The 12,258-nt window shown below is 38.6% G+C and overlaps 2 protein-coding genes across 3 annotated transcripts; one reads left to right on the top strand and one right to left on the bottom strand.

The window, feature by feature from the left end:
- Positions 1-295: 295 nt before the first annotated feature.
- Positions 296-1,539, bottom strand: LOC122291851 (protein SRC2 homolog). Its single transcript, XM_043099873.1, has one exon. The coding sequence runs from the start codon at positions 1,457-1,459 to the stop codon at positions 512-514; it is 948 nt and encodes a 315-aa protein (XP_042955807.1). The 5' UTR covers positions 1,460-1,539; the 3' UTR covers positions 296-511.
- Positions 1,540-7,465: 5,926 nt separating this feature from the next.
- Positions 7,466-11,321, top strand: LOC122291834 (probable signal peptidase complex subunit 2). Of its 2 annotated transcripts, XR_006236778.1 has the most exons (6): positions 7,466-7,657; positions 7,776-7,927; positions 8,156-8,237; positions 10,268-10,410; positions 10,586-10,927; positions 11,121-11,321. XR_006236778.1 is itself a non-coding variant. In XM_043099847.1 (5 exons), exons 1-5 carry the CDS (start codon positions 7,556-7,558, stop codon positions 10,680-10,682), a joined length of 576 nt encoding a protein of 191 aa, XP_042955781.1. In that variant the 5' UTR covers positions 7,466-7,555; the 3' UTR covers positions 10,683-10,966. The 2 variants fall into 2 exon arrangements, 1 of the variants encoding a protein (XP_042955781.1); XM_043099847.1 differs by lacking the exon at positions 11,121-11,321 and having other exon boundaries at positions 10,586-10,966.
- Positions 11,322-12,258: the final 937 nt, after the last annotated feature.

Genomic DNA, 12,258 nt, shown 5'->3' with positions numbered 1-12,258 from the left:
AATCCACTCTCCGTGTTCCTCATTAATCCAAATCCAAAGACGGGACACTTGTCCACCATATCAGACTTCTTTCATTTTCCAAAAGAACCATTGGATTGTAAACTCGTATGGAAAGCCCACTGCCGAAGCCAACTTCCGGAATTCATATAAGAGTGAAGGGTTAGGCCCAACCTAAGGTGTTACAGCTTATCACTTATCAGGCACTTTAGCTTTGTAAATTGCCCCACCTCAAACAAACCTTAATACGTATACTGGTTGACTCACAGTATTCAAGCAATTTCACAAAATCCTATAATTATATGCCAAGCCTCATGAACGAGACGGACGGACCATTTATTAACTGGAAGAAAACTCATAACACCAAATAAGTTTCAACCCATAAAAGCAACCATCCAAAGCTTTAAACTGGACTCAGATTCAATCACAAAATATACAGACATATAGATATATTCTAAATTCGCTTAACTAGCATTTTCCCAAGTAGAAGCTCACCAATATCGTTCCCAATATATCAATAATCGGAACGATAGTCGCCTCGGTAATCGCTGTAATCGTCTCGCGCAGCCAAGTCATTCTCGACCCTATCAGCGATCTTCTCCTCTTCATACTTCAATCCCTCGTCCAATGCCAGCCCACCCAACGCTCCAGCGACCGCGCCCACAGCCAATCCAGTCCCCAAACCCATTTTCGAGGACTTCGGCTTCTGATCGTACGGCGAGTAATCCACAGGTGCCGACGGCCCACTGGGCCCGGCAGGCACACCGTAGTTCACGGGCCGATCGAAGAACGGCCTGGGTGGCATCGGCGGTGGTGGCGCACTGGAATAGTACCCTGGATAGTACCCAGAATACGCATCAGGATATGAACTATATGGATACGGAGGCGGCGGCGACGGTGAGGGCGATGGAGACGGGGCGGGCAGTGGTGAATTGTACGGAGATTGCGAGTAACCCCTGTAGTCGCGCGGTGGAATGACAGGGGCACTGGAGTAAAAATAGCTCGGTGGAGGGGCAATATGGTAATCTGGAGGCAAAGGGCGTTCACGGACTGCGAGCTTTACGCGGATCTTGCCCTGGGGACGACCGGACGGACGGACGAGATGGAACGTTCTGATACCGGTCGATTCGTTGGGGTTTTCGGCGAGGTCCTTGAGCGGGACACGAAGTGTGCCGACCAAGGGCTTGGGGGTCTCTGAAGGTTTGGAGTGAAAAATCTCAAGAGTGAGGACGGATTCTTGAAGAGGGAGGGCCAGTGGAAGGGTGAATCGTTCGTTCCAAACGGGGCGGGTGGAGCCGGCGTCGTCGGATTTGGTGGCGAGTCGGCGGTCGGGATCTACCCAGAAGACTGCGTAAGGCTTGAGGTCGCCGATCTTCCAGTTTACGTTCTTTAGGTGCTTGGCGGAGACGATGGTGAGCTCCAGGTCCAGAGGTTTCGGTGGCTGAGGGCGAGAGGAGGCCATGGCTGTCCGTGGTAAAGTTGGTAACGGGGAGAAAAAATCAGAGGACTGTTGTTTGCTTGGGATACTAATTACTAGAGGCTGAAGTCATTGGGTATAGTCGACGTTCTTGCCATTCATGGGTTGGTTTGTCCTTCGGTCCGTGGACCGTGGACCGTGGCCCATGTTCCACCCCCACCCCAAACCCAAAAAACATATCTTACGCAAACGATTTATAAAAGACAAGCAAAAAAACTACAACCAATATTAACTTAGTAATAAAATTGACGTCACGTGTAGAATAACTTTTGTAAAGTTTTTAATTCTTTTTTTTCTTTTTTTTTATTTGTGACTTTACTTGAATCAGAAACGGTTCCAATATGAATCAATATAATCTACAGGAAAGTGCTTAAGCCACGAAAGAAATTTGGGTTCATGATTTATTCTATGTATATATCACGACATTAATCCACAACAACTTTTAACGGAGAAAACCTTCTAACCGAAAAGAGTGTTACATGCTAAATAACACCCTCCAATGATATCTACACGTAGGCCACCCATGGGACTAACTGTGGGAACACGACACACACATGCAAAAGAAAATTCCTACACACTCATCAGTCTTCTCTCTTGGACTCGATCCTCTCATCTCACCCCTTCTCCCATCGATCGTAAAGCTCCTAAGTTCTAACCACCTCATAAAGCACCTACCCTATCTCTCCTCAATGCCCTGATCATGTGACCCTCTCTCGACTACCCCATGTCTCCTCAATGTTTAAGTTTATACAAATCAACAAGGGAGATAAAATAAATCTAATATTTCAATAAGGAAGGGACTCGACGAGCAACAATGGAGGCGTTCAGTAGGACTCAATGGCAAGAGGGAAGGGACTCGGCACCGTCTGGACAGGGACTCGACAGGTGCTCGTCGGCGTTTGGGCACGGCTCGATGACATTTGGGTGTGGATTGAAGGGCGCAGAGATGAGAGAATTTTATCAAGGAGAAAAATCCCTCATTTTTCTTTGTGATAAAGTCTTCATTGCATTGGCAGTTCCACGTCGCATTTCAGTTCATATTTTTTTTGATCCAAACATCGTTACAATGCTCTCGCTATAGGGCGGCCCACTACACCACCATCACCGTCATCCACCACTCTAATTGGCATCGTATAATGCAGACTTCCGCGATGAGTTGTTGGCTTCTGCTACTACTTCTTCATCTTCTTTTATCGCCAATATCAAGCACTCTCAGGCATTTGCTTGTTTTTTGGAGGCTGTTTTTTCAAAATTTCATATTAGGAATTCTTCTCAATTTATTTCCTATGTAATAGTTTCTTCGTGTTTGTCTGAGAAGATTTTTCCTGAGAAAAGGCATGGCTCGACGATGTTTGGCAGCGGCTCAAAGGTGTTTGGTAGTGTATGCAGCAAGGAAAATTTCTAATACCAAATGGGTGAAGGGAAAAACAACAGATGAAATTTGTAGGTAGGGCTGAGCACCGACGAATCGGAGTCGGTATTGGAGTCATCCGACTCCGACTCCGATTTTATCGGAGGCCGAATCCGGCCTCCGACTCCGCCTCCGAAGGTGTTAGACTCCGCTTCGACTCCGCCTCCGACTTGTCGGAGCGGAGTCGGAACGGAGTCGGAGTTGGGCGACGGCGTTGATGGCGTCGGACTTGGTTGGCTGCGATGGCACCGTGCGATGACTGATGACCCAGGTCTGCGATGGCACTGGCGTCAGACTTGGCACCGTGCGATGACTTGGTTTGCCGATTTGGGAAGTTGGGAACTGGGTATGGGGGAGGGAAGAAGGGAAGAAGGGAAGGGGAGGGGAGAATCGATTTCTGAAGAGTGAGAGAGAGAATCGATTCGGCGCAGGGGGAGGGGAGGGAAGAAGGGAAGAAGGCTTCGGTGAAGGCGAGGGGAAGGGAATCGAGGGGGGAGGGTGAAAACCCTAATGGGTTGCACAGAAACGGCACCGTTTGGGGTTATTTTAACCCCAAACGGCGCCGTTTGTGGGGGTGGGGGGGAAGTGCAAACCCATTAGGGTTGCACAGAAACGGCGCCGTTTGGGATTATTTTAACCCCAAACGACGCCGCTTGTTGTTGGGGGGGGGGAAGTGAAAACCATTAATAATAAAAACATATTAATAAGTTAGTAAAAATAAATTAATAAGTTAGTAAAACTATATTTAACAAGTTAGTAAAAATATATTTAAGTAAGTAAAAATATATTTAAGTTAGTAAAAATATATACTATTATATATATTATATATTAGTAATACACTAATACTAATACTAATACTATTAGTCTATTAATATATAGTAAATTAGTAATATTTAGTAATTTATATACTATAGTCTAATAACTAGATAGTCATCATAGTCTAGATATAATAACTAGTAACTAATAATATCTAATAACACTAGTTAGACTAGTACTAATAGATAATAACTTAAAGATACTAATTTAATATACATATAACTAATATTAATATTTATTAATTTATTTACTATAGTCTAATAACTAGATAGTCTAGATGTAATAACTAGTAACTAATAATATGTCTATAACACTAGTTACACTAATACTAATAGATAATAACTTAGAAGATATTAATTTAATATATATTAACTAATAGTATACTATTATATATATATATTATATATTAGTAATACACTAATACTAATACTATTAGTCTATTAATATATAGTAATATTTATTAACTTATTTACTATAGTCTAATAACTTATAACTAGATAGTCTAGATGTAATAACTAGTAACTAATAATATGTGATAACACTACACTAGTACTAAATTACTAATAGATAATAACTTAAAGATATTAATTTAATATATACAACTAATAGTATACTATTATATATATTAGTAATTTACTATATACTAATAGTCTAATACTATTAGTCTATTAGTATATAGTAAATTAGTAATATTTATTAACTTATTTACTATAAGTTTATAACTAATAACTAGTGCTAATTGCTAGTATATTATTGGATTTAACTAATGATGTTACTATATTTATATTTATATGATTACTATATAGAAAAACACATATATTTTTTATAAAATATGTACACTAGCGGAGCGGAGTCGGATGCGGAGTCGGAGTCGGAGTCGGAATAAGAAGTCGGAGTCGGAGTCGGAGGATCGGAGTCGGATCGGAGCGGAGTCGGAGTCGGATCCGCCTAGACTCCGACTCCGACTCCGACTCCGACTTTTCATGGGAAAAAAACTCCGACTCCGACTCCGACAAGTCGGAGTCGGAGCGGAGTCGGAGCGGAGCCGGAGCGGAGTCGGAGTCGGAGTCGGATTTTCGGATTTCTGCTCAGCCCTATTTGTAGGCTTCATACTTTGATTTCTTAGTATTAATCCCATGTGACTGATCTCATTTCTTTAGCTTGTAATGCACTAACATGGTATGTTGGGATTGGTGGGTGTTAAATGGACTAAAATTCTCGGTTTGTTCCAAAAAGGATATGTTCCTATTAATATAGTTGTTGCCCTATCAGGTATGACATCTAGTGCACGACTCCAGCTTATACCTTGATGTACCAATGCCCATGCCACCTGCTTGGGCCATAAGCACAGCATCAGCGCTCAGCTCCCAGGCCACCTATTTGGTCCATCTACACAGCACCAGCGCCCAGTGCCTAGGCCATGCACACAACAATAGAATGCCTAGCAGTACACCTAGACCACCAGCAAGGCTAGTGACAGGTCTTAGTGCACATCAACAGCACACGGCATGGCCATGACAACGCTAGGGCTGTGCAATGATATGACCAGCGTGCACAACAGCGGCCTAGCAAGGTTAGATGCTTGCCTCAACAGGCATGCCAACCTTGCCCATGGCTCATTTTTGCGCCCTACAGCTGCAGCTCCTAGGCCCCTGCCCAGGCCATGCCATTCCTACGCATGGCACCTACTTGTGCCCATCAGCACCAGCGCCCTGGGCCACGACACACCAGCAGGCACGCCACAGCAAGCCAACGCTTAGGCTACCTGTTTGGGCAATGCCAGCCATGTCAGGCAGCTCTAGTAGGCAGCCCAACGCTCATGCCCATGCTTGGGTCGTGCCAGCCACACGCACAGCCTGCCTATGGCCCATGCCATGGGCTAGTTCAGGCCACCAAGGGCCATTGTCGTGGGCCCCATGCTACTATTATTTATTTATTTATTTTAGTTATTTTATTGTTTAGGGAACCTATTAGGATTCCAACTAGGTTAGTCTATAAATAGGACCATTAGCATTTCATTTTATACCTTTGATTTTTTAGCATATTTCCTTATAGGACGACTACATTGTTCTTGAGACTATTTTCGGTGCTTGACACTTGGGCTACTTTGGTGCAATTCATGAATCTCAATGAGATGATCATCACCTTATAATTCGTGAATAGGTGGTAATTTATTTATCTTATTTCAACACCGTGTAAGTCGTGAATCGGTAGTGAATTATTTATCAATCTTATGAGTGTCTTCATTTTTTCATTCATTTACCTATCTTTGTTCTTATTTATTTCGTAGTTTGTTTATCTATATTTTCTCGCATATCAAACATATCATATGCTTTATTCTTACTATTATTTGATTTCTCAAAATATCCATATTTATTAAAAAGAGAGTCTTCATCTTTCATTTGTCGAGTCATTTATTCTTTGTTCATATATTTTTTTCCAACTTTTTCATCTAATTTTCCATTGATCTTAAATTTTATTGCATCATCTCATATTTTAAACACAAATCACGCCTAGCCCATTCCAATTCCATAATTCCTAAATTCTTCATTCATATAACATCATAGATCTACTATTCCTAAGAAATCTAGCCAAATTATCCATTATCCCGTACTTTCCATACACTTTCTCACCTACCAAACACTTCATAAGCCTCCATAAATCCAAATCCCATCATAGATTTATTTTAAAAAGCCATAAAATCTTAGATCTATTTCCTCCAACAAGCCTAGTCGTAAACCTAATTCTCTTAAGAATTTCCTATATTTTAAGAAACCCTAACCATAGCCTCTACTAACTCTTAAATCTTAGGAGTTCTTCGAAAATCCACTTAAACCCTAAAACCCCTATCTCTTCATATCTTGGCCGAATTCTCTTGAACCCTAAAATACTTCTTACACTTTTGGATCTCATCCTACACATCACAAACTTTAAGATTCTTTCCATCTTTGACCTAACCAAAACTCTAGACTACCCAAAACAACTCTTCTAAAATTCACAGCTCTATCCATTCACCATTCAAACCCTAATCTCACTTTAACATACCAACACTAATCATCATCTAAGTGGTGCCAATGCCAAGGAACATCATCAAACCGTCCAATATTGCATTAAACAAGCAAATTCATCACTTAAATCATCAAAACTCATTATTATCATCAGATTCATTAAACACCATACTTTAATTAACTTAGAAACTTTTTATTGTCATAAATTATTCAAGACCAAGCAACTTTTCATTGTTATAAATTATTCAAGACCAAACAAGATGACGAGGAATATTCGATCATTACAAGGCAAAACAAGACTAAAAAATCATAGTATTTAGAGACTTATCGAGTTCGCTAACACAAGAGTAAGAGCACTCACAATGGATTTTGTAAAACCTATTGTTATGTAAAATTTAAAGAAAAATAGTCTAAAATATGCATCTAACGGATGTTTTATTTTTTTTCTATTTACATTTGTGTACAGTGTTGCCTCTAGATGTGGAACCAACTGTGCACAGATGTAAACATATTTTAATTGTTTTCTATATTTTATTATACTTTTTCTTTAAAATTAATTTCTTTTATTGTACTTTTTCTCTTATTAAATATTAAAAGATATAATATTAAAATGATATGAAGAAAAAATAGATAAGTTGATATATGATGTATTGTACAAATCAGTATATAAAATAAAAAAATGAGATTTAATGATGTATTTTAAAAGATAAGATAAAAAATCTATTTCCAGTACTCTAAGGCAAGTTTTAACACCTCCACTACGATGCTCTTCCCGAACTGCCCCCCTCATTCTCGGCCATTTCTCAAGCAAAATCCCACCCGGACCTCCCAAACACAAAATTAAAAATGCAAGACAATAAACCCGACATCGCCACCAAAAACTCCAAGAAGGCCAATCTCTCAGACCACTACTCTATCAAGCACATTCTCGACGAGTCCGTCTCCGAGGTAAATCCAAAGAACAGAAAACCCTAACTTACCTATTTTTTTGGACAGATCCATGATCATGTTCTTCTTTTTTATTTATAATAAAATTAGTTGTGTACTTCTTTAATTGTTTCCATAGATTGTAACAAGTCGTGGATATGTGGAAGACGTGAGGATGAGCAATATACGATTGTTGATGGGCACGATTATAATCATCATTGCTCTGGCGGCTCAGTTTTACAGGAAAAAGTTTCCTGAGAACAGGAATTTTCTCATCGGCTGCATCGTATTATATCCTTTGTTCTTACCTGGTTTTTGTTTTTTGTTTTCGTGTGACTTCTCTTTCTGTTACCGGTAATTTCTGTTTCATTGATGAGAAAATCCGTCTCGTTTCTGGCAAAATGCGGGATAGGGAAAGGGAATCTAAATATTTCCGGTTCGAGTTTTTAAAATATTTAGCTCGTGTTGATAATGCGTTGGCTTTCCTGTTCAACTTTGTTTGATCTTTGACTCCGGCAAGTATATAGTCTTCAATGGGTTATTGCAGCTGATCATCTACACAAATGAGAAGAATGAAATTCTGTTTACCTATCCCCCTGTGGTAATATCTCTTTCCATATGGAAACTTAGCAATAATTCTAGACGATGTGTTTGTCTTTGGAAATACAATCTGCTTATTGAAAGAAAAGAGGATCAAGTGATTTATATTACAACATAAATATCCATACATTTTTTCGATACCTGTATGGCTACTTTCGTCATCACTGAAGTTAATCCCTATCCCAAGTTTCGTGGAGGGAGGAAGGAAGGGAGTGTGAGCTATGATAACAAAGTTTTGGGAGATCTGCCTCTCTGATTTACAAAGCTTGCGCTAGAGAGTGTGCTTTATGGTTGGGAAAGAGATAGCTGGATGTTTGATATTTGAAGATTATTGATGGAGTTAAGGGAAATTGAGTTGTCAAGTCAGCCCCTTGGGTAATTTTCTGCAAAATTTTTCGGACCAGGTTTTATGTATGTAAGATTGGTTAAAAACCATAATGTTCCACGAATATAATGCATTCTTTCTTGTATCATAGTTTATGTTCTAGTGGCAATTGCTCTAAAGCAAACCTCATGTAAGTCATAAGTTCTTGATTTGATTCTAAATCCTTCCATAATTGATTTTAATAGTACCGACACTGGTTGCATAAGATAGTTGACTGGAGGTATTGGTGGCGAATCATCAGGGTTTGGTTTTCTGGATGCATGGATGAAATACTGCATGCTTCAAACTATTTTATTTTAAACCATCAGTCGCATATTGTATGGCTACATGTATTCATGGCGTCTTGCTGATGAAAAAAGGCCCTGGATTAGATATGAATTTTTTTACAACTATTAAAAAAAATTATGAATGAAGGCCATTATTGAAGATTGCTCGAGTTTGTTCATGTGAGCCTTTGCATTCCATGGTTGGGTTTTAGAAGTAGCCATGCTTTTCTTTAGAGTGACAATAGCATAATTTGCTTTGGGGGGAATATACAATGACCTGGAGACAACTCTCAAGATATACAATTCTGAGCTTAGTCATTGCATCATATTTTTAAAAGATTGATATGTTGGGTTAGATTGCGGAGTTTCTCTGCAAACTCCCGTCCCTTCAGATGCGTATCTTTATTATTTATTATTTTTATTTTTTCTAATACCAGCTTTAGTCATTGGCAGCGTGTCCTATGAGTAAGTGTAATGGGGAGTGGTAGCATCTTATCTTTCTTTATTGTGTGCTAACTGGGGCCTTGATCGTACGTTAATAATCTGACACCTGGTTGGATTGTTTATCCCTGCATTCATGAGGGGGGTCTTTATGTGGCTAGGGGTGGAAGATGGAAGGAAGAGTAGCAGGGCAGCTTGGTGCTGTTGAAGGAAATATATAATACAAAAATCTTTGAAGTATTGGACTAGTCTTGCTAAAGCTTTAAATGTTATCTTGTAATGTGATTTCTTGCATAGATGTTGATTTTGTGATCATTGCACTTATCCATGAAAAAGAGTTCCTTGTTGGAGGTTTTGGATCTTTTTAAATCTAAGCTGTCTTTAAGGCCAGGTCTTTGGATACCTTCTGTGTGCAGAGCATATCATTTTCTTTTCCTAATTTAATTGAATTCAACTTATCAGAAAGATAAGATGTGTGTGTGGAGAGATAGGAAACTACTTTTCTTTGTTAGGCCGTGTTTATTGTTTTTTTCTCAATCTTTCCATAATGAACTTAACACCCCCTTTGAGGTCTAGCCATCATGGTCTCTTAAATGCACACGTAAGCTCAGAAATCTTAGCATGCATTCTCTATTTCTGAAGGCTAAGAACTTGTTCTTGCTTGATTCGAAGAGAAGCAAACACAATGCAACCTCTCCAAATATTTTCTGTGCGCATAAATCGGGGGTGGTTTGACAGGAAAAAGGATCTTCCAGCTTATTTTATATTATATAAGACTCCATTTGTTTATTTACTTGTAAAAAAATAATATCTTGTAAGACTCCAGCAGTTGAATTATCTACCTTTGTCGGCCAAATATGCCGTGCTTACGTCATACAAACTGATACAATGAAATTTAGTTGTTCTCCTATCTAATTTAGTTGCTATTTCTCTGGACAGGGATCCTTTACCGGCACAGGCTTGGTGGTGTCTTCCAAGTTGCCGAGATTTTCTGATACGTACACACTTGGCATAGCGAGTGCAGATCCTAAATCTATTTCTGCAAATCAACCAGTACAGTTAACCAGAAGTGTTACTGAATGGTCTCTCTCTCTCTCTCTCTCTCTCTCTCTCTCGCTCTCTCTCTCTCTCTCTATATATATATATATATATATAGACACACACATACACACGCATATGTATGCTAGCTGTACATACTCATTGAACTGCACATCAATATACGCACTGTTACATTTCTGGTCTCTTGTGATGTTATAGGTTCACAAAGGATGGAGTTTTGGTGGAGGGTCTATTCTGGAAAGATGTTGAAGCATTAATTAATGAATATGCAAAAGAACCAAAGAAGATTAAGTGAATGACCTTGTCTGATCGGGCATTGGTTCAGAACTCTAGTCATCTTTTGACGTGAATCCAGATGTTTGTCAGTGATATCATGGTTTTTGGCATTGAGAGACAACCAAACAAATGGAATTAAAATGGCCGTTTGTGGTGCATGAGTCAGATCGTTTTCATTATACAGTTGTTTCTTTCTAGTTGAAAATTTTACGTCCAATCCAATGCTGAGAATGGATCTGTATAAGGATCATGCACAATAGCTAGGTAGATTTTTTGTTAGTAAAATCGTACGCGTTCTTTCCATTTGGCTTTTTTCTTGCTTCCTAAAACTTAGAAATATGTGATGGTGTTGCGTACCGTGTGTTGGGTTGATACTGTCTTTTACCAGATCCAAGTTTTGCTTTGTTCCGATTTTTTACTGTATGTTTTGACGATGCCGCCGATTCTTACTTCTTAGGCCAATGTTCTGGAGAAGGATAGACTTCGAGACTGGGCTTGTGTACAGGGAAGCGGGTATTTCTCTACTTTTACTCACCACTGATTTCCTAGCTATGCTTTCTGTACAAAGAATGCTTGTCTACACGGAAGCGGGTATTTCTCTGCTTGTACTCACCACTGATTTCCTAGCTATGCTTTCTGTACAAAGAGTGTGCAAAAATCATTGTATCAGGCGAATTTCTTTTGAATCTGGTCATTTGATAGGAAACCTATTATTTCGATAACTTATGCGTGCCTCGGTACGTCGTTTGATCCTCTCTCACTTGTGAGATTCAATCATGTAAAGGATTGAATATGGAGCGGGTCCTTGTCGATGCACATTAAGCTTCCATCTTTATTTTTTTTTTCTCAAAGAAAAGAAAAAAAAAAAGGCTAACCATTCGTCACGGTAACAAATGAAGAGGATGTTTGATAATGTGATCCAGAGGCATATTCCCGGCATATGCTCCATAAAGTCCAGTCTCATCTGGCCCTCCCGTCCCCTATGTTAGGCTTTTATCTTTTTCCACCCATTCATGACTTATTTTAATGAAGCTTTAAAGAAGTTATTGTATAATGATAAGACAACATAGGATATGACCTGTTAATATAAAGTCAAGGTGGCTCTACACCTACCGCTCAGAGCTGGTGGAAAAGTTGGGAGTTTTCGTTGGTGTATTTTTTATATTTTTTACTTTTAGTTCACATGTATTTTTTTAATATTTTTAAATATTTTAAAAAAATAAAAAATGTCTTATCATTAAAAAAATATTTTTTTTATTAAATAAGATGAAGTTTGTATAGTAAGATGATATGAGATAAATTTATATAAAAGTTTAAAATTGAATAAAATATTATTATAATATTATTTTTAATATTATTATTATTTAAAAATTTTAAAAAAATTAAATTATTTATTATATATATATATAAATTTAAAAAATTATAATAATAAGATAAATTGAGATAAATTAAAATTACTTTTATATTCAAATCTAACCTAAAAATCTCAACTAGAATCTCTAACAAGAGCTCACAGCCAAAAGAGTAGCATTTTACGGAACTTAATATACGAAAAACGTCTCAATTTTATATGTTTTTGCAAGGAAAAGTGATAA

The sequence above is a fragment of the Carya illinoinensis genome, chromosome 1 (assembly GCF_018687715.1).
Source record: "Carya illinoinensis cultivar Pawnee chromosome 1, C.illinoinensisPawnee_v1, whole genome shotgun sequence".
NCBI classification, from domain to species: Eukaryota; Viridiplantae; Streptophyta; class Magnoliopsida; order Fagales; family Juglandaceae; genus Carya; species Carya illinoinensis.
The sequence above is the reverse complement of the archived record's forward strand: the minus strand, read 5'-3'. Positions and strand labels throughout refer to the sequence as shown.

What these genes read in the sequence shown, in the direction of transcription:
- LOC122291851 (XM_043099873.1), bottom strand. Translation starts at nt 1,459, where the DNA reads ATGGCCTCCTCTCGCCCTCAGCCACCGAAACCTCTGGACCTGGAGCTC.
- LOC122291834 (XM_043099847.1), top strand. Translation starts at nt 7,556, where the DNA reads ATGCAAGACAATAAACCCGACATCGCCACCAAAAACTCCAAGAAGGCC. An exon ending in CTCATCGGCTGCATCGTATT is followed by an intron (nt 7,928 to 8,155) that starts ATATCCTTTGTT and finishes TGACTCCGGCAA; the next exon opens with GTATATAGTCTTCAATGGGT. An exon ending in ACCAGAAGTGTTACTGAATG is followed by an intron (nt 10,411 to 10,585) that starts GTCTCTCTCTCT and finishes GTGATGTTATAG; the next exon opens with GTTCACAAAGGATGGAGTTT.